Source organism: Triturus cristatus, chromosome 3_2, assembly GCF_964204655.1.
Source record: "Triturus cristatus chromosome 3_2, aTriCri1.1, whole genome shotgun sequence".
NCBI lineage: Eukaryota > Metazoa > Chordata > Amphibia > Caudata > Salamandridae > Triturus > Triturus cristatus.
This window is the reverse complement of record NC_140584.1, coordinates 698,361,676-698,384,403: the sequence shown is the minus strand read 5'-3', so window position 1 is coordinate 698,384,403 and position 22,728 is coordinate 698,361,676. Positions and strand designations below refer to the sequence as shown.

Sequence of the window (22,728 nt, the reverse complement as noted above, 5' to 3'; positions counted from 1 at the left end):
AAAACAGTTTCCAAACAAGTTATAATGTTGTTTCTCATGTTTATAATGCTATTTTCTTATGTGTAGTGGAAATTCCTTACAGCATGGTTCAGCTCTAGGGGGTTAGGGGCTGCAATTGCTTGTGTATACATATAGGTATATATGTATGGATATATATATGTGGGGCACATATAATATACTGTTTCCGGGATCCCGCACATGGGCGGGAATATTCTAATGCTTATGACTATTGATGAGGATCCCCTGGAAGAGAACTTCATTTGTGTGTATGCTATTCTAGATTATTGACTGATAATTTAATAGATGCATGGCTGCTGATCGGGGATGAAAGGAGAGCAAATATATTTGCTGAAAAAAATCAGGATGTTTGTTTTTAGTAGAAATCTGTCTGATGCATTGAAGGTGTTTCAGCTGCAACAGAATGCTTCCAATGCCTGGTCTACCTTGCATTTAAAAGGCTTGTTGAAAAAACTGGTAGGTACTATCAGTGGTGGGCCTGATATTGACCGTTGATTAAAAAAGGAAAGGTTTAATCTTATTGCTGTGTCTCGCTCTCTGAAAAGACCTCAACCATTCTTAACTTGGAATTTAGACCATGGAATTAAAACGTTTACTTCATTTATTAAGAAGGAATATTTTACCATTGATCACACAACGGGTACTTGGCAAAATTTACCAGCTGAAGTTTGAGTTTGTGATTTGTGTAATAAAGGTGTTCAAGTCTTAAACCACATATTTTTTTATTTGTTTTGCATTGTATTTGCCTCGATGTCTATTTTAAAATCTGTTTTTATGACAACTAATATTCGTACGTTTGATGAAGCTCGACAGTTGTTATTTATTCCTGTGAATGAAATGTATTGCTTTAAAATATTGTCATTTTTAAACGTTTTATGAAATTGTACTACAATGAATTAATTGTTTTGGGTTGTTTTCTGTGGACCTTCTAGGAGATCCAAAACTTGCAATAAAACTTAAACTAGGAGAGCATACTCTTTCTACTCCTCTGCCCATGACACATACTCTCGGATAAATGTTTGGCTAGTATCCAATGAGACATTCCCGTGGGTGCAATCCCTTGAATACCTACCCTTTACCCTGTCAGACGATTACCCAGTGCTTCTCATTACTACTTTGCCGGACACTTGCAATATCACCGACAATGGTGCTTTGTTTTGGTGACATGAGTGTCTTGGTTTTTAATATGGACATGGCAGAGGTCATTAAAGAATATGATATATGAATTCAAAAGTTAAGCATAGAAATGTCCTAGTGAAAATAATACTAATAATAATGACCCTCTTGTTTCATTTCATCAATGTGATGTACTTACAAACTATGTGCTGTGGCAACTGTCTATGTGTTTATATTTTATTTCTAAAATCATTCACTGTGATATAACAGTCTAAATGTAAACTTGACCCTTTTTCCTTGAAAGCATTACCGAAACATGTTTCTTTTCCTGTGGGTTGAATATATTCATGTCAATCGGGCACAATGAGTGTTTCAGTATTTTCTCTCCGACTTTTACAATTGTTTCCAAAATAGAATTATTACCACATTTTTTTTTTTTTCCAAATTCTATCTGAAAGCATGCTTTTACCAGTTTTTTATTTGAATTTGGTAATATTGGTTTGAAATATGCATTATCTAAATTTGCACAATCATTCCACTTCATTAATCATATGTGCTGTTCTGGGTTGTTTCGCTCAAGCTGTGTGCACGCTAAAGCAGCCCCCATTTGGTCCACAAATTTAATAGGATCGCTTGAGCATGCGCAAGTGGACATTGAGTTCCTGTTCCAGCCACTAGTAAATCTTTTTTCTGACATCATCCACTTGAGGTCCCCATCGTAACGTCTTTCAGTGACAGTCATAGCAATAGTATATTTCACCTTTTTTGCACTATTTATTAGACACATTGTTTGTCATGATTCAAAAACAGTGATGGGTAGGTTTTACCCCTTTTTACCACACAACTTGCATGGTACTGAGTGCTATGCAATTCTCCTTTCTCCATTTTTATGGGTAGCTGGTTTGTACCTTGCTGACTGCCAACACCAATTCTGGCAGAGTCATTTCCACTACCTTTCTGATGGAATATATTTAGGTTAGTATTAACCTCAGTTTCAGTTCTCTTTCCAAGAACGCTACTTATAAAATCATGTTAGTCTTGACAAACAAAGACCACGTCCAAGTTATATTTACAAAAGTCAAAACGTTGACAACCTTTCATGATATGGACTGTTAATTAATGATTGAACTCCAAAGTACGACCATCATTTGTGATGACTCATGTTTATAGTATCTTTGCCAACCGCCAAAACCTTACACATATCTGTTCTGTTCCTATGCCCTTCCTATGTATTCACATATTTCGTGTGCACTGCAATGACATACACTATATGTAGCACGTGGTTTATCCAAGTTTGGATGGCAATTATGGGCCAAGTGTGGCTACTATATAAATCATTTGTGTATTTAACCGCCATGAATATTGCTCTATATTAGTAAACTAGTTGTGGATGTAATGCACATAGGGGACAAGTTAATAGTTCTTTTGAAATAAGCAAAGTATTTCACTGTTTCTTGAATGATTCAGAGGGAACCCCTTTTTTCAAACAGCTTGACGTATCCAGGGTTACTGGGTTGCCCCTTGTTCAGAGCACATGCGCAATCGTAGCCAGCAGCCTCTCCAGTGCAGGGCCACCGCCTGTACGGTGTCAACGGCCCAACCTATTTAGGGTCGGCTCGAAGCACAGATTTTTAGGTCTCAGCTAGCGTGGCTGCGCACATGCGCAGCTCGCTCGGCGAGATTTAATGATTCTGAGGGAATTCTGTAAAGGGCTTCAAACCCCGCCCCTCTTTCCCATTGGCTGGCGTCACCGTTTATGCTAAACGGTGGCCAGCCATTGGGAAAGGGCTCGTCTGACTTCCTCCCGCCGCAAAAGGTTTCTTATCTTTATGGGGCCATGTGTTTCAAACACATGGCCCCATAAAGACAAGAGATCCCCATGCGAGCGCTTGTTTTAAATGTGACTTGCTTTTTTTTTTACGTGCAACGTGGTTTGTTTATATTAAGAGCGCTGTGCGCACTTTCACTTTCAATGCTATCCGTGCTCTGCTGTGTCCTGCTGACGTGTCTGTCCCTCGCCACGTATACGTGTCTCCATCCACTTGGATTTTTTAAACTGTTTACTGTTCGCAAACACACTTTGTTTATATTCAACGCGCTGTGCGCACTTTCACTTTCAGTGCTCTGCTGTGTCCTGCTGACCTGTCTGCCCCTTGGCACGTATGCGTATCTCCCTGCTCCAGCCACTTGGATTTTCTTAAACTGTTTTAAATCTGCGCAAAGATGGCTGCAGCCAGCGCCTTCTCTGCCTCCTGGCCGCACTGCTCTGCTGCTGTCCTGGCCTGGGCAAGAAGAATGAGTCTGTGGACCAGAGATCGGCTCCTTCCACACATACACGCTCCAGCTGACGCTGCTTATCATATGTCACACTGAGGACTAGTAGTGGGGAAAGTGTGCCATGGACCCTCCAGCAATCATAGAAAACAGTCCCCCCGTTTCCCAGTTGAAGAAAAAAAAAAGCATTGACAATGCAATAGGTCTCGCCTTTGATTAAGTTAAAGCCATTTGCTTTGCTAATGGTATTGTATAGCAAAGCAAATGGCTTTAACTTAATAAAAGATGAGACATTGCATTTTTAATGCTTGTTTCTTCTGGGACCATTACATAAGAAATGGCAAGCAAGGGCAGGGGAAACCATCAATGGCCCTCGCTGTACAGGCAGGACGCTTCACGCCGGCACCTTTGATTTTTTTGTTTTACAGAAAAAAAAAACGCTTTGGGAGTTTGTTTCTACAACAAAAAAATGATGCAGGAAAACCACCCAATTGTGACAGCTTTACTCCAACTGCTTCTCTCGGTGCAGCAGAAGTGCTTTCAGCAAAATGAAGCGTGTTGATGTGGCAGGGATTTCTAAGTATGACAGGCAGTCCTCCTCTGACCAGGCGGGCCTGGAGGGGGGCTCTGCCAGCCATACTTTAAATGAAGCCTGCAGCTCCTCGCTGTGCTCTTTGATCACACAGTTCAAACGCTTGCTTTCAGTACAGTCAGAAGAGAAAACAAATCCTCAGTATACCCGCCAGAGCCACAGACTTTGCAAGAACCGTTTGGAAGCCTCCCTTAGAAAATGCTCCAGAGTGAAAGATATCTCTTTTTTCCACCAACGTGACGGCAAAGCACATTAAATCTTACCCCTTTATCTCAACACTGATGCTGATGGATGTAAAATGGGGTAGCTGGGATTCTGAAGGATGCACTCTGCTATTAGTTAGGTAGCATTTGTTTGTGGTCCAGGTCTGATATGCATCTCCACATTTCTATAGCAAATTATACCCTAAACACCGAATTTTCATGTAGAACCCAAAGCTGAACTAACTTTTATAAAACAGAAAGAGGGCTTGAGCTAAAGTGTAAACACTACATGAAAAAGGACGTAGTAAATAACTGCGTCGAAATGTGACTTCTACACATTACCAATCTGAAATTTTTGTATTTTAAAAAAATAATAATAAAAGAGATCCCCAAAACGCAAAACACAGTTCAGGCACTACACGCAGCTAAGGTCTAGCTCTCTAGGATTTTTATATTAGAATGAATTTAAAGTCTACAGGGTGAAGGCAGGACCCCACGGAACACCACATTATTTCTTTTGAATGAAATAAATCCTCCTGCCAATGGCTATAAATATAACAGAAAGACCTTTGTACTTATCAGCCTAGACAGGTGGAGTGGTTGTCCTACTTTGCAACAGTCTTATAATATATGGGATTCTGTATAAAAGCTAGTCTCTAATTTCATTATAATCAGTGAATTGTGACACACCCAGTCACCGATAATAAAGAAAAGACGTCAGAACTCGACTATTATTACTTATTACAGTCAAGTTCTGACATCACAATGCCTGCAGCCAGAGCCAGCAGCCGAGGTGAAAGGCAGGTCAGGTAACGGAGCATAATTGTAACAGCTGTTAGAGCAACAAAAAGGAATACTTTTTTTCTTCTGGCCTATTTTTCAGCTTACTTTAACAAGTAGAGAGAACATATTTGTTTTTTTGCACTCATTAGCTAGTTAGAGGAAAGCTAGAATTTTTCGGCATGTTTCTACACATTCCAAGCCAGTACAGCTTTTATTTTTTTGAAAACGGACTTCAATTGAAGAGTTTCTTATATCTATTTGCAACAAATAGCTAACATGTTTTGATATGTTTAATTTTGAACTAGAGGTTTTATTTTTATTCTTCATATTTGCAGACATGCTTGTTCTTTCATATGAAAGAGCTACTCATCTCGAAGGTCCATAACCTTATAAGGAAACTCGGCCTTCTGCCTCGTTCCTCGGTATTGTTATGGAACTCCTCGGTGACTTGCAATATCCTTATAATGTATGGCAGAGGGGTACTTTATCCATTATGTGTATTTCTGTTATGTTTATAGCAAAGAAAGAAGACAGTTTTTGTCATGCAGCAAGAAACATAATAGAAAGACTTGTCTTTCTTTAATATCCATGGCGCAAAGGACAAGCTATTAGAATAATTTAGAAGTGAATGAGCTGCAGCACTCCTGTTCCACTCACAGAGATAAGACATAAGAGAAATACTTGTATTTCAGGAAGGGTTTGTTGAATTCTATGTCTAGACTTTCCTCCACACAGAGCTTAAAAATGGTGCACTGCCCTTACCCCAGTAAAGAAGGATACTTCTGCTGCAGTTTATACCTGATTGCTAAAGGGAAATGAAGAAGGTTATCAGGATTCAATTGCATAAGGGGTCTCCTGACCTAAATTGTAGTGGTGGCACATTCGCTGCGACTCCTGGTGACCCAGCAAAGCAAGACCCACATCCTAAAGAAAGCGGTCCCTCTAAAGGGACAGTTGCACAGTGAGCGCAAGCGGGTTATGATTTTTCCTAACCTCCATAAAGACACCCACAAAAAGAGGCAACAGTTCCTTAGGCAAAATGTTTCTGGTTCTGGTGGTGCTGGCATCAGTTTGGAGCCCTGTTGGATAACATTTACGAATGAGGATGCACAGCTTGTTTTTACAAAACCTGAGGGCTCCAATCCTATTTGGACACTATATCTGGAAAGACTTGATTCATCTTATCATTCTTTAGTTATTGGCATTTCTATTTGCAACTCAGTTCAGCCTGACATCCCTCTGACTGCCATTTTTAGGTTTGATGTTAGCCAAGATCTTTATTTTGCTAAAAGTATATGGATACTACACTTACTTAAAGGGGCTTTCAGCCACCTCTAGTAAGCCATTGGTCTGTTGTTGTCATTCATATTTTGCTTCCATCCACTACAGCATTCAGCATGGGGCAATGTGTCAGCCTACTTCAGCCACTGGTTACCTTCACTTTGACTGACTGCATTTTGTTCTGTCACAATGAGCACATCGCCACACAAGGTTATTCCCTTCTGTGCCAGTGTTTTTGTTTTTACTTTAGTTTTGCATTTGTACTTAGAGGCTGTGGGGAAAGCAGGCCACTTTTTACCGGATGAGAGCACAGGCCACATTCCAGCTTTATCAGTTCATATCTCCTGCTAATGCTATTGTAAATTCCTTTTGAAATGTCCTTTGTTTATATGAGTGCTTGTATTTCACAGCATAATGGATGGCATCCATTTGAAATGGTTCTGTATTAATTTATTCTGTTTTCACTATGTATTGAGTACACAATCCAAAAGCTTCGATAATATACATGTGAATTCATAAGTTAAGTCTTTGGAATATGTTTATTATGGACTCAATTTCACCAGTGGTTCTTTAATAAACTTTGCCTAGAAAAAACAATTATGCTTTACAGTGTTTAATTTGAAGCACTTGTAACAATTTTTTTATTTCCTTCTTCCTTGTTTCCTATCATGTACTATCTTTCTTTCTGTCTCTTACTTTTTTCTTCTTTTCTTTCATAACTTTTTTTCTTCCCTTTCTTTCCTGCATGCATTCCTTTTCGTTCTTGCTTTATTTCCTTCATTATTTCCTTATTTTGTCCCTTTCCTTCTTTCTTACCATCAATCAATCAATCAATCACAGAACTTGTAGAGCGCACTACTTACCCGTGAGGGTCTCAAGGCGCTGCGGAGGAGGGGGGGGGGGGGTTGGAGGAGGCTGCTGCTATTGCTCGAAGAGCCAGGTCTTGAGGAGCTTCCTGAAGGTGAGCAGGTCCTGGGTCTGCCGCAAGTGGGTGGGGAGGGTGTTCCAGGTCTTGGCCGCGAGGAAAGAGAAGGATCCGCCTCTGGAGGTGGTACGCTGGATTCGTGGGACGTCGGCGAGGGCGAGGCTGGCGGCGCGGAGCTGGCGGGCGGGGGTGTAGAAGTTGAGTCTGTTGTTCAGGTAGGCTGGTCCGGAGTTGTGGAGTGCATTGTGGGCGTGGGTGAGGAGCTTGAAGGTGATCCTCTTGTCGACGGGGAGCCAGTGAAGATCTCTGAGGTGGGGGTGATGTGACTGCGTCGGGGGAGGTTGAGGATCAGGTGGGCCGAGTCGTTCTGGATGCGTTGTAGTCGATGTAGGTGTTTGGTTGGGATCCCCGCGTAGAGTGCGTTGCCGTAGTCCAGCCGGCTGCTGATGAGGGCTTGGGTCACAGTTCTTCTGGTTTCGATCGGGATCCACTTGTAGATCCTGCGAAGCATGCGCAGGGTGTTGTAGCAGGAGGAGGAGACAACGCTGACTTGCTTTGCCATGGAGAGGGAGGAGTCGAGGATGACTCCTAGGTTGCGTGCATGGTCCGTGGGTGTCGGTGCTGTTCCTAGCGTTGTTGGCCACCAGGAGTCATCCCAGGCAGACGGGGTGGGGCCAAGGATGAGGACTTCCGTCTTGTCCGAGTTCAGCTTCAGACGGCTGCTCCTCATCCAGTCGGCGACGGCCTTCATTCCCTTGTGGAGGTTGGTTTAGGCAGTGTGAGGATCCTTGGTGAGGGAGAGGATGAGCTGGGTGTAGGAGATGATGTTCAGGTCGTGTTGGCGGGCCACTTGTGCGAGGGGGCCATGTAGATGTTGAACAACGTCGGCTGAGGGATGAGCCCTGGGGTACGCCGCAGATGAGGTTGGTAGCTTCGGAACGGTGGCGTGGGAGGCGGACTCTCTGGGTTCTGTCAGAGAGGAAGGAGGTGGTCCAGTCTAGGGCTTTTTCCTGGATTCCGGCTTATTGGAGGCATATTCTTAGGGTGCGGTGGCATACCGTGTCGAAGGCGGCTGACAGGTCCAGGAGGATGAGGGCTGAGGTTTCGCCGTTGTCTAGTTGGTGTCGGATGTCGTCTGTGGCAGCGATGAGGGCTGTCTCGGTGCTGTAGTTCCGTCTGAATCCTGATTGCGACGGGTCTAGGATGTTGTTGTCCTCGAGGTGGCGGGTCAGCTGTATGTTGGCGATTTTCTCAATGACCTTCGCCGGGAAGGGGAGCAGGGAGATGGGGCGGAAGTTCTTGAGGTCGTTGGGGTCCGCCTTGGGCTTCTTGAGGAGGGCGTTTATTTCGGCGTGCTTCCAGCTTTCCGGGAATGTCGCTGAGTCGAAGGAGATGTTGATGACCTTCCGTAGTTGGGGTGCGATGATTGCGTCCGCTTTGTTGAACACGTGGTGTGGGCAGGGGTCTGTTGGTGATCCAGAGTGGATGGAGTTCATGATCTTTCATGTCTCGTCATCGTTGACGTGGGCCCATGATGTCAGCTGGTTGGTGCAGGTGGTGTTCGGGGTGGGATCAGTCGTGGTTGGGGCTGGTGGTGTGTTGAAGATGTCGTGGATGTCTATGATCTTGCGCTGGAAGAAAGTGGTCAGAGAGTCGCACAGTTCTTGCGAGGGCAGGGTGTCGTTGATGTTGGCGTTGGGGTTGGAGAGTTCCTTGACGATGCTGAAGAGCTCTTTGCAGTCGTGTGCGTTGTTGTCCAGTCGGGTTTTGAAGGATGATCTCTTGGTTGTTCTGATGAGTTGGTGGTGACTGCAAATGGCGTCCTTGTGGGCGGCGTGGTTGTCTGACGTGCGGTCCTGGAGCCATTTTTTCTCTAGCATCCGGCATGTGTGTTTGGAGGTCTGGAGTTCCTCGGTGAACCAGGCGGCTTTCTTGCTGGAGTTGTTGATGGAGGGCTTCTTTAGCGGATCCACTGTCTGAGGTTTCGGGCGGCGGTGTCGGGGTCAGTGGGGTCGGTTGGAGGGTCCAGTGCTAGGGCGGAGGTCAGTTGGTTGTCTGTGATTTTGCCACAGCAGCGGCGAGGTAGTTGTTGAGTGTGGTGGTGCGTGGTTGCCTTCTTGAATGTGAAGTGGATGCAGTGGTGGTCGGTCCAGTGGAGTTCGGTGGTGTGGTTGAAGGCGACGTGGGTGCTTGTGGAGAAGATGGGGTCGAGCGTGTGGCCGGCGGCGTGGGTGGGTTCGGTGACGAGTTGTCGGAGGCCGAGGTTGGCGAGGTTGTCGATCAGGGTGGCGGAGTTGGTGTCGTTTTCGAGGTGGTAGTCCTTCTTTTTTTACATCTTTCCTTACTTCATTCCTTCTTTGTTTCCTTCCTTCTTTCCTTCTTTTTGGCTTTCTTTCATGCTTTCTTTCCTTATTTTGTTCCTGTCCTTTTTCTTTCTTTCCTTCAATCTTCCCTTCTTTCTTTTCTTTCTTCTTTCAATCTTTCCAAGTTTCCTTTCTTCTTTCTTTCTAATTTCCATTTTCCCAGCTTCCTTCCTTCTTTCTTTCTTGCTGTCTTTCCTACTTCTGTTCTTTCTTCCCTTCTGTCCTTTTGTCCCTCCTTTCTTGTTTTCTTCTTGTTTCCATCTTTCCTGTTTTCTTTGCTTCTGTCTTTCCTTTTTTCCTTTCCATTTCATTATTTTCTTCTTTGTGTCCACATTTCTTTCTTTCTAAGGTAATGTGTTTTGTGAGACACAAAAACAATTTTGCTTTTAGATATTTTTTTCAGTTCCTGAACAATAAAGTTTTTCAAAAATCATGACAAAGCAAAACAGGAATTGCCTTTAGGTTGGTGGATGACATCCGACCTATTGACTATGCCGATGCTTGTTTCTAATGGTTTGGGACATGGATGGGCTTATTGCACTGAATCAATAGCACAAGTATCCTGTAAGCACTCTCCTACTTCCTCCTCCTCCTTTTCTTCTTCTTCCTTTCCTTCACTCATTTCTTATCGTGACATCCTTCACATGTAATTTACTTGTTGCATTTTTTCTTACAATAAGTAATGCTGCAAAGAAAATTATTCATAGCCAGATGTAAAAAACTATTTTGTGGTCGCAAACACTCTGATTCTGATTTTTCAACAGCAAAAACGTTTTTGGCCTTAGACAAAAGTCATTTTAGAGGAGTCAGTAAAGTTTTATAAATTTCTAAAAATAGTTGCTTCTTTTCATGAAAGTTTTCTTTTAAGTAATCACAGGGATGGTGGTCTGCTGACCATGTGATTTTGGTCAGTCATATTATGTCCCAATTTGTGACCAACCTAATTAATACTGCTTTTTGCGATCAGACGAACAGTACATTTGGTCTTTTGTACTATGCAGAGTTTTAGGATATTATTCTCATGTGGGATAAGAGGATGTGCTTTTTTGTCTCTTTTGGTTGAGTCGTTTTAATAAATGTATTGCATTGCAGCAGTTCATAGGGGTTTGTAACCCTGTTGTGGGAGCACGAAAGCACATTACTGGAAAGGTAATATGCCACACCGTGGTGGAATGTGTGGTTGGCAGAGTGTTGTATTTGTTGTGATACTATGTGGGAAGTGTTTTTAAATCATGCGCGAGTGACCAGAGTGGTACTCTTATCTTGTCTTAGTGCACAGCGCCAAGCAGTGTGATGAAGGGGGAGGCGAGAGAAAGATACACAAATTATAATTGTAACTAGCCGTTATAATTCCCTTGTCATGATTTGCAATTTCTGTCATGCTTTCAGTTCCTATCCCATACTGACTGCAGTTTTTGGGTCAACTGCTCTGTAAAGTTTGTGAACGTGGTAGGAGGACAAGTAAAGGGAGGAGATAAAGGGAAAGTGGCAGGGGAAAGAGATCTACTTAGATGACCCGCGGTACAGGGATAGGTAGTTCAGTTGGGGACATAGCTGGGGAACTGATACATTTGAAGCAGCTAATATAGTCGAAGGTCGCTTTGTTCTCGTACACTAAAACGGGGAAAAAATGCCCAGTAATCCATATGGAAAGATGTACAAGGCAGAGATGCTGTCAAGTGAGTAAAATTATGCTATAGACAAAAATTAAAGTTGGCGACATAAGCAGCACCCGTCAGTGGCATTGGAACTGGGGGTGCTGGAGATGCTGCAGCACCCCAGAAAACTAGAAATAGTTTAGACGGAGAGTTAGAAATGAAGGGGTCTTTCCAATGTTTTGCTTCTGGTGGCATTTGTTGTAATTTTTAAAAACTGACTTCCACATATCCATTATGCCTTTGTAAAGTGACGTTATTGGGCAGCATCTCCACTCTAAAAATTATTTCAGCACCACTGATACCCATTTAGCTTCTTCATGCAGGAATACTGCTTACAGCTGCACATATACACTGCATGTGTGAGGAAAGTAGTGGAAAATGAATCAAGGTTAGTAACCTAAGCAGAAACGACACAATCTTTAAAGGCTCAGACTTCACAGATGCTAGGCCAAAAGAAGCCAACTTTTCACATAGGGTTTCACGCCCAAATATGCATGAATGTTATCAACAAAAATGTTTGAAAACAATAAACAAAAAAGATGAACGGCCATTCCTGCCCCCGCCATCTTCCTACCCTCTTTTCGTTCCTTCACAACCACTTGAAAATGAATGTGTTTTGTGCACTTTCCAACACTGCACCACTTAGAGACGGTGGATTTACCTGTAACTTTAGAAGGTTTGTGAATACCTAGAGTTAAGACTCTATATGCGTTCATCCTTACTCTTCTGGTCTGTGTTACTGCTGCAAAAAACCTGCATTTGTGGAAGGAACCAACCCTCCATTATGACCCAGGATGAGGGTTTACGTGTAGATGCCCAATTGTCCCCATGTAAGTCATAATTGCACATGGAAATTACATTGTGACTTGGCTCCGAGTCCTAGGAAAAACCCTTATGCAGTAAGGACTGGAGCAACATTTGTTTGCTAAATTCCGTTTTATGCAAGCAGTGCAAAATGTTCAAAATGGAACTGACGCAATATTTAACTATTGACAAGTTAATTTTATATGGATCAGTTTTGGAACGCGAACGCACAAAAAGCCAACATGGGTGACACTCCATTTAGTTGTTGCTAATATTGCACCAAAACGTGTTGGGCCTGGTCAAAAGACAGACTGCATGATCTTGTTTGAAGATAAACTGGTTCTTCAACATTCTGACATTAACAGGAGGCCCTATAAATGTACAACAGAGGTGGTTGTTAGATTCTGCATGTTTGCTTACACAGTTTCTTAGTTACAAGGCACAGTTGTTTCTGATCACCGTCCACAGTACTGAGCCACAGAGTGCATGCATCCTTGGGAGTGCCCGTCAACTGCTTCAGACATTTCCACATGCAGATAACGTGAAAAAGGCATGATGAAAAAGTGGAAGCCTTCCAACTAAATGCAAGCCTTTTTGCCCTAAGGTGCTTGCTGTTCATCATTCAGAGTCTAGAGTTTTTAATGTACTTAGTACTTCAATGTAGTTTCAAATTGGTGTTGGTGATATGAATATTTCCTCACTTATAACACAAGTGGTGCAGACTGCTGGACAGTCAGTGAGGCACATGTTAAAGTCGAACCCCATGTTAGAATTATAAGACCATAAATATATCAAAATAAGACCGGCAACGGTGCTGGAGATGCCGAGGTAGTGGGAATGTTCCTCAAGAGACTAAGGCTCTTCGCACCGCCACATTTCTAGTTGGAAATCAGCACCATTCCTAATACATAAGGACAAACTCACAGGCAATGAGAGGCGCTAAAGATAGCTGCTCTGAGGTAAAGATGTGTAAGAGAAAAATAATTTTGAATTTGGCTAAATATCTTAGTTGGTGAGAGCGGAACCATAAAACCTGTACACCAAACCTGTCTTACTCACACCACTGCATTGTGGGATCTTCAGTAAACAACTATATCACCTTGTGCCCCGATACTCTTAAATGCTAAAACAAAGAGCGCTTAGTAAGGGCTAGCTTAGGGTATTTAGCACTATGTATTCAAACTGAACTTTGGGAATTATTTTGCAGAATCTTGATGATTCCGATGTCAGTAATTCATAACTTCATTATGCCCAATAATATCTCAGGACCTGTACACATTGGATTATTATGCCTTAGCGAGCCATAGTCCACATTAAAACTTGAGCAATCGACAAAGAAATAATGCTTAGTCTTAATATGTTTGTGCTTTATCCTTCATTTAAATAAAGTAGCTGAAATAACATAAACATATACAGATAATTCAACAATTCACACATTAGATGGCCTTAATCCAGATGGCAGAAAAAAGAAAAAGCAGCATACACTCACCTTGTGCCCTACTAGCAACCTGATTTAAACAGGAAAGGAGGATTGGAAGGGTGCTAGGGTATTTAGGCATGGTATTGCTGGTTGCAAAGTTGGGAGTTGTGTTGAGGAAACTTAACCCAACCAATCCCACATTTGATTCCACTTAGAAGTTACTCAAATTCAAGACAATATTTTTAAAACTTACTTTCCTGCTGCTTTTTCCCTAGGAACTTGAACAGTTTGTACTTTACCCTATTGCGTGTCGCTCCAGAAGTCTCTGGACTGGGATTGTTAGTTTTCCAAGAAACCGCTTGATGATAGGCCGACTCTTGGCAAATTTATCTTTTATTTCAATTTCCAGGACGTCTGTGAGAAGTGCAACAAACGCATACCGCTGCAAAAACAAAAGAGTCTACATTTTTGTATTTGTGTGGTATAAAGGAAGCAAAGACTATGGTAATATAGTTAGTTACACATTCACTTAAAAGGCTGGCTGTTGATGGTTTTTATGTGGTACTTCGAAAGCAGTCTTTTTAAGTCACTTTCACCTAAACTCGGGCCATCAGCTACGTTTACTACAAAGTCAAGTAAATAGCAACACTGACACTTCTCACTTTTCACTGTCTAAGTTAGATTGGATCTCCCCCCTCCTTGAAAGCTGCATTTCCAAACAGATCCTGGTTCCAGACATGCAAGGCTTTTGCTTGTCTGATCGAAAGAGCAGCTCGGAAATAAGAAGACATATACTTTTGGAGACCGAGAACACAAAATATTTATCATCGACATTTAAAAATATATAACAGGAGAAAAACTCAAACTGCTCGGGGCCTCGGACAAAGGGGCGTTCTTCAGGAGCAAACCTTCAGGGAAATGCAAGATAAGGGCTACAACTATCCTTGCGCAAATCAGCATAGGTTCATTAAAATAACTGAAAACAATCAGTTCCGAGTTGTAGCCTGTGATGAAACTACGCACATATAAGTTAAAAGAACATGCACCTTCAATTGTGGAAAATATCAACAACGAAAGCAACATACTTTTAGGTCAATTTTCACAATATATCTGTTTAGAAAGTTGATATATTTAATATATAATATAGTCTGCTGCTCTGCAATTCAATAGAGCAGGTTTATTACTGTACAACAAAGTGTATCTCTTGCATAGATAAGTGTACAGATAGTGGTTACACAAATGACCGTGGCACCGTCGTTGGTTGTGCAATCTTATTTATTGAGGTATAACTTGTACCGAGCGCCGGGAACACTCCCGTCTCCGCGCAAAGCCACGCCCCTTCCCAGCATGCACTGGGGCGCTAAACACTAGCGCGTAACACTACATATCTCCCCCTTTTTAATGCTCTCACCAAAACAAAAATGCCCCCCCCTTAGTTCAGTCTTACTTGGTGTGCGTTTCATAGTATTTAAACTTTCTTGGCATCTTGACCTCTCTGCCCGATCTCGTACAGTTCTGTCTTTTCTCTGGAGCCACCTTTACCCCTCTAGTCGGGGATTCTCCTCTGGTCGCAACTTCTTCTTGTCCCTCTTCTTCTTGCACCTGATTCTCTACTTCCCTGAAGCGATCTGTTCTATTTCCTCCTACCGTCTTCTGGCTCTGAATCTCTCCCCTTTTCCTGGGGAATGTTGGGTTTGGCTCTTCCGCCGCTTGGCTCTCCTCTCCTCCCGGCTCGCCCTCCGATGCTTGGCTCGGTGTTCTACTGTCCTCCGGGTCTTCCCACTTCTCAATTCTATTGCATTTCGCCATTCTGTCCTGTGACCATACCTTCCCGTCGCTCAATAAGGCTGACCTGGTGTATGTTTCTATGACCTGCAGCGGTGGGCTGAATTTACTTTCTCCTTTTCTTTTTAGCGTGGCATGTTTTACTCTTACCCACTCTCCTTTCTCCAGGGTCACCCCTTTGGTATTACGGCGTTTGTTATAGTACTCTGTATATATTGCCTGTGCTTTGTCCAGGTTACGCCTCACCACCGCCGGCGACCATTTGCTCTGTACCATAAGGTGTTTCCACGCTGCATTGTCCTTCGTAAAAGGTTCTAGCCCCCTTAAAATCTTGAACGGACTGTACCCAGTGGCGACTGGAGTGATTCTGTACGCCCAGAGCATGCGTTGGAGTTCCTTCTCCCACTTTTGCCCTGCACTGATAGCCGCTTGTATGGATCCCATTATCACTCGATTAAATCTTTCTGCAAGTCCATTCCCCGCCGGGTGGTAGATTGGGGTGTGTTTGACTTCGATTCCATTCCTGGTCATGAAGGCGTTCCATCGTTCTGAAACAAATTGTGGGCCATTATCACACGTTATAATCTTGGGTATTCCTTCTCTCAGGAATGTGGCAGTGAGGAATGCTAACACCGTCTCAGTGTCGGCACTTTCACACACATCTACCTCTGGCCATTTAGAGTATCTGTCCACTGCCACTATGATGTACTTCGGTTCTCCTTCCGCGTTTAGGACTGGACCCAGGATGTCCACTGACAGCATTTCCCAGGGACTTGACAATCCTGTGAATTTTACCAGTGGTGGGCGCAGTAAGGTTTGCGTCTTATCCGCTCTGTTACATTGTTCACACGTCCTGACGTGTCTTTCTACCTGAGCGTCCATGGCTGGCCACCAGTATGCCTGCTTTGCTCTCGCCTTAGTTTTCATGATCCCCAGGTGTCCCTCGTGTAGGATGGTTAAGAGACGGCCCACCAGTGAGGTCGGAGGGACCACCTTGTCCCCTCTCAGAAGAAACACTGGGTTGTCTCCTAAGGACAGCTCTTCTCGGATTTCCCAATACTTCCTCAGCTCGCTATCTAGGTGCCTTTTGTCCGGCCACCCTTGTGTCACATAGCTTTTCACTGTGTTCATCGTGTTGTCCCCTGTATACGCTTCTTCCCATTCTTGTATGCTGACCGCTCCCTCGTGGTCCTGCGTGACTGCTACCATGTACTCTTCCCATTCCGAAGGTTCTCGATCTCTTGCGGACTCCATGGCGGCTGCCCTGCTTAAGAAGTCTGCCACCTTGTTTTTGGACCCGGGGATGTACTCCACATCATATACGTAGTCCAACAGCCTCAAACTCATACTTGCAATGCGAGGTGTCGCATGCGCATGTCCACTCGAGGTCAATACTTTCACCAGTGGCTTGTGGTCGGTACGGAGTAGAAACTTCGAGCCCCACAAGTACTGTGTCTGAACCATTCCATTGCCCACACAGTCGCTAGCATCTCCTTCTCTATAACGCTGAATTTTTCTTCGTTCGCCGCTAAGGCTCTTGAAGCGAAGCTGACGGTAGTGACTTCTCCGCCTCGGCCTTTCTGCATCAGGACCGCCCCCAGGCCCTTGTCACTGGCGTCGGTGGTCAGGATGGACAACGCTCCTTGATCGAACCCTTCCAGGGGGATAGCTGTGCAGATGTCTTGTTTTATGCTCTCAAATTCATCTTGCTCCTCCTGCGTCCACCTGAACACATTCTTTTCCTTCAAGAGTTGTCTTATGTGGTGCGTTTTGGTTGCGAAATGCGGAACAAACTTGCTGTAGAATTCAGCCATGCCCAGGAAGGAGCGGACATCTTCCTTCCTTGTCGGTGTGGGCGCGTCCTTTATGGCCGCCATGTTCACTCTTTTCGGTTCTATACCCCTTCCGCTGATCTCGTGGCCCAGGTAGGTCACCGAGTTGACTCCGAACCTGCACTTTTGCCATTCCGCTGTGAGTCCATTTTGGGCTAAGATCGCCAGCACTGTGTGTAGTTTCTTGTCATGATCTTCCTGGGATTTCCCCATTACTAGGATGTCATCCTGGAAATACTGAACCCCTTCTACCCTTTGGAACAACCTGTGCATCAGCTTTTGGAAAACCGCCGCCGCCGACGCTAGGCCGAAGGGCATCCTGAGAAACTTATAACACCCAAATGGTGTGATGAACGACGTCAGATGATTGCAGGTGGCGTGCAATGCAATTTGGTGATACGCTGAGGTGAGGTCTATGGTGGAGAACCACTTGACTCCCTTGGTCATTGCCAACATCTCATTTCTCCTAGGCAGCGGGAATTTGTCTACTAGAATAGTCTTATTGAACTCCCTCAGGTCCACACATAGCCGCACCTTCCCGTTAGGTTTCTGGGCTACCACCAATGGCGCCAGCCATTCTGCGCTTTCAATCGCTTCTATGACTCCGTTTGCTTCCAACCTTCTCAATTCTTCCTGGACTGCCTCCCTGCTTCTGAAGGGAATATTTCGGACTTTGTGGCTCACCGGTTTAGCTCCTTCCTTGAGTCGTATTTTGTGTGTGAATTTTGTCATCTTCCCAATGATTCCCTTGAACACCTCGGGATATTCTTCCATCCACTTGCCCCATTCTTTCTGTTGATTTGTTTCTATTAGCAGTACTTGTTTGGGGCCTCCTGGGTTGAGCTGTATTCCCAAGTTCCCTTGGTCCATCCACCCCAGTACGGGGGGTCCTTTCTCTGCCACATACAGCTTCCCTTCTGCTCTGCGTCCTTTGAACTCGAATATCAACTTACGATATCCTACCATGGGTATGGGTTCTCCGGTGAACGTGACCGGATGAATGTCGGTGGGTAGTAGATTAGCCCCGACTTGGGACCCAAATTCGTTTTCCCATATGGCTCTCTGGATGATCGTATACGGGGAGCCTGAGTCCGCCACTATATGCAATTGTACCCCGCCAATCTTCATCTGTAGCGCCGGTTTCTTGGTTCGTGCACAATTCACTCCAAGCACTTGATTGTCGATGCATAAGACCTCATCCTCTTCGTCCTCTTCTCCTTGGGGTTCCTCTTCCCCCTCGGGTTCTTGTGCTACGTATTTCACGTCCGCCCTGCTGAGCTTGCGCCTGCATACTTTTTCGTAGTGCCCCATTATTTTGCAGTATGCACACTTGGCGCGAAACGTGGGACAAACTTTGTCATTGCCTTGGTGCGATTGGCTGCCGCACCTGTAGCACCCATTTTTCCGTTCTCCCTGTGGCTTCTGGTTCTTCATGGTCTTCTGAGGGAACCTCTTCTGATACCTCATACCGCTTGGCACCTGCTGTTTCAGAGCATCTGATCTGTCTCCGTCTGTTACCCTGCAGACTGGCGTGCGTTCGTTGGCCTCTCTTTTGGCCGCTTCTGCACACCGTTTGGATAGTTCTGCCTTCTTCACCAACGCCACCACTTCCTTTAGCGGAGCGTCCCCATTGACCCACAGTTTCTCCTGTATGGCCGTGTTCGTTGTGTGCATAATAATCTGGTCCCTGATGAGTTCGTCGTGAAGTGCGCCGAACTTGCAGGTTACCGCCATCTTCTGTAACGCTGCGACATACTCATCTACGGACTCTCCCTTGTTCAGTTTTCTCTGGAAGAAATTGCATCTGTTTATGGCTGTGCACACCACTAGCCTGTAGTGAGCGTCTAGGTCTTCCAGTGCGTGTCGAAACACTTCTGTGTCCGCCGCTGGTCTGGTCTCCTTCACCAAACTGTCGTATACCCTGATGCCCTCTGGGCCCAGGTTGTGCAGTAGTATTTTCTTTTTCCTTGCACTTGAGAACTCCCCTTCGCCTTCTTCTTCTAAGGCTTCAATATAGTTCAGGAAATACCGTTTCCAGTCCTCCCAGGGCATCGCCGGATCTCCTCTTTTGGGTAGGAAGGGCACTAAGTTGGTGAGTGACGCCGTTTGCGCGCACATCCTGCCCCTGCCGTCTTGGGCTGCACTCCTCCTGTCGTCTGTCTCTGGTGGGCTCCCTGGAGCTTGTCTCTCTCCTGAGCTGGTTGCTGGCGTGGGCGAAAGGCTGCCTTGCCCCCTCCTCGATGGCCCTGGGGTCGCCAGGTCTGTCGCTAGCTTCTGAGGGGAATATTTGGACCTGGTTCGCTCCTGGTGGCACTCTGTGCTGAGCTGTGGCCTCTATCCTTCCTCCTGCCTCCCTTGTCGCTAGAGCGCTGCGGCGCTATTGGCCTCTGCGCAGCAGGGTGATGACTCTACCAGGCGTGGGCCTCCCCGTGGGTGTGCCCCATGCCAGTCGGTGTGCTGCCTCCGCTTACCCTGCCAGGCCTCCTGTGCGTGAGGTCCCTGCCTGTGGCTCTCTCACTTTCCACGTGATCGGCTGCACTGCTTGTCGCCCCTTCTGCGCGCTGCACCTTCGGGATGCCAGTGATGCTCCTGGCTGTTCTCCCTGCGCCACGGTGATGACGGTGTACCTCTGCCACGCTCGGTTTTCCTCACAAGGTGCCTGGGCTCTGTGCAGGTCTTATCCCTCCCTCGTCGCCATTTGTAGAGATAGTGGTTACACAAATGACCCTGGCACCGTCGTTGGTTGTGCAATCTTATTTATTGAGATATAACTTGTACCGAGCGCCGGGAACACTCCCGTCTCCGGCTCTCTGCGCGCTCTCTCTGTTCGCGCTCACTCGTGCAAAGCCACGCCCCTTCCCAGCATGCACTGGGGCGCTAAACACTAGCGCGTAACACTATAATAAGCATGGCCAATTTGCCTTTTCCTCACTATAGGGCCGATTGCGGAAGGACCACCACCACCAGCCATTCGGTGGCGGTCCTTCCGCTATCCGACCGCAACTTTCCCCAGCCACATTATGATGGTGGGGGGAATCGCTTTAGGACCGCGGCGGATGCAAAGACCGTCCGCCACAGAACCGCCACAGGCAATCGTTCTGATCCGTAAAATGGTGGCGGTGCCTAGCAGGCACCGTCTGCCAAATTACGATGCGTCCCCAGCCAGCCTTACCGTGGTAGTTTATCTGCCATTGAAAGGCTAGTGGAGATTGGTTTCGGAGGCCCGTTGCGAGACCCCTTGTGTCTGGGGGTGGTGTGGGTGCACTGGGAGAGGGGGTACCCATGGTACTCTCCTACATTTCACTGCACCCAGTGGCAGGCACCGTGTGGTGCCTGCCACATAGTGCAGTGAAATGCGAACATGCTATTTTAACATCGAGGCTGGTGCTGCTGTTAGCAGCACCCGCCGCAATGTTAAAATGCAAGATACGACCTCTATGGTGGCGGTCGCATCCTAATCGGGTGTGCGGGACCGCCGCATATATTGCCGACGGTCCCGGTCACCACCACGATGGCGGACGGACTCCATCTCAGGATACCGCTCCCTCTCACTATTGGCCACAGAATACAAAATATTGAGTAAAATCCTAGCACTTTGCCTCCTCCCATATTTGCAGCATTTGGTTCATACTGACCAATGTGGCTTTGTACCCACGCGCAGCACATCGCTAAATATCCGTCGCTTATACAATATTATGGAGACAATATCTACATCAAACCATAACGCAGGTTGCATCACCTTAGACCTAAAACAGGCTTTCGACATCCTTCACTGGGACTACATGTTAAAGGCACTAAGCAAATTTGGAATACCACCAGCATATTTAAAGTGGGTGCGCTTACTATATACAACTCCCAAGGCGCGGGCCGGCACTGGATCACATATATCCCGTACATATCCGGTAGGCAGGGGCACCCGCCATTCTTCCACGATTATTATATTATTTCACAAACTTACCGGTGGTAATTCCCACTCCCATATTTAAAACACTAGACTCTTTGTTATCTGACCTGATATGGGGACAGGTCGTCGAAGGGTGAGCGTTGCCAAATTTCAATTGGAGACTGACAGGGGTGGATTGGGAGCACCCGACTTCCGTGCCTACTGCTATGCGAGTCAGCTACAGTGGTAGGCAGGACGCAATTTACAGGAAGTAGGATATACATCCCGTGACATCAATCGTGGAGTTCTACACACTTTAATGCTGCCCGCAAAAAAATCCCAAAGAATGCACTGACACTGTTACACAATGCACTTCTATACTGGCATAGGGCACTACAATATACACACAGGAATGTCCCATATATGACTAATATACCACTGCTGGTTATCCCTACATTCACGGGTTTAATTACTACCCGTAGGATACGCTGTTGGGCGGAGGAAGGGGTTACTATGGTGTGGGCGCTCTTTAATAATGGTACCCTCATGGATCATGAGAACTTCACTAGAGAAAATGGGGTCTCGGGTAACCTATATATGACACATGCAGCAATCGTTGCTCATGTTAAGAAACATTGGCCCCAACTAGAGAAGAACCCCAAACACATGAGTTAACGCAGGCACTTTATCTCATGGGTAATGGCCGTCACCTCATGTGGTGGTTATACTGTGCCACCAGGGCACAAGTTGGGATCTCCCTCACTGTCCTCCATAACAAATGGTCTGAGAATCCAGGAAAAGACCTAACAGATAAGGAGTGGGTCACCATACTAGAGTACCCCAAGAAGGTGTCTCGCAATGCCAAATTTAAGTTCATACAATCTATGATATTACATAGGGCATTTAGGTATCCCAAACCAATTACAACATATGTTTCAGGACACAGAACACCACTGCCCTAGATACAGGCTATCAAACACCTATATTCTACATATGATACGGGCATGCCCAAAACTGTCTGAATTCTGGGCGGAGGTGATCCAGAGTCTAAAAATCACAACTGAGGTCCCTATAGAGCAGACAGCAGACAGCTGCATACCTGGCTTGCGGTGCCACCCTAAGGTGCAATCCCGTTTCCTTCATTTGGCGGTACTGATTGCTAAATGCGCCATTACTATGCGTTGGAAATCCGTGAGGGCCCCATTAGTATGCACTTGGCACAATGAGGTAGCACGTTGGGGAAGTGCGGAAGGCGCTGCCATTAGACGAGAAGAGGCCTACGTAAGACCCCAATATCGATGGAACAGGACCTGTTAATGAAAGCATTTAAAGCCATAGAAGAAAACGAGTTACTTACCTGTAACTTTAGTTATCCAGTATTGGTATCTTTCATAGATTCACATGCTTAGAATCATCCCCGCTGACGAGGTGGGAGTCTCGCGGTACAATAAAATACATACATAATAGTCATAAAATACATTATACAATAGGCTACTATGGACGGTAAAGTCACTACATTAGCCTATCTTAGTCCTTTTGTAAAAAGAACCAAATTTGGAACACAGCCAATCAGGCTGCAGCACCCTCTTAGAACCCTCCACAGAGAGGCAAACCCTCAGATTTTCGTAGCACAAGTGACAATAATTTGTACAAGTAATAAGGCAAGCCTCTCGGGGGAGGAGGGTAGGTTGCATGTGAATCTATGAAAGATACCAATACTGGATAACTAAAGTTACAGGTAAGTAACTTGTTTTCTTATCCAGTATTGTGGTATCTTTCATAGATTGACAT

The 22,728-nt window shown here is 45.3% G+C and overlaps 1 protein-coding gene across 5 annotated transcripts in view; it reads right to left on the bottom strand.

Moving 5' to 3' along the window:
* HECW2 (HECT, C2 and WW domain containing E3 ubiquitin protein ligase 2) overlaps positions 1 to 22,728 on the bottom strand; it is a 1,572,445-nt gene that overhangs the window by 390,643 nt on the left and 1,159,074 nt on the right. For all 5 annotated transcript variants that reach the window (XM_085648759.1, XM_085648760.1, XM_085648761.1 and 2 more), the window contains one exon: positions 13,737 to 13,879. In XM_085648759.1, coding sequence (XP_085504885.1) covers positions 13,737 to 13,879 — 143 coding nt within the window. The remainder of the gene's footprint in view (positions 1 to 13,736; positions 13,880 to 22,728) is intronic.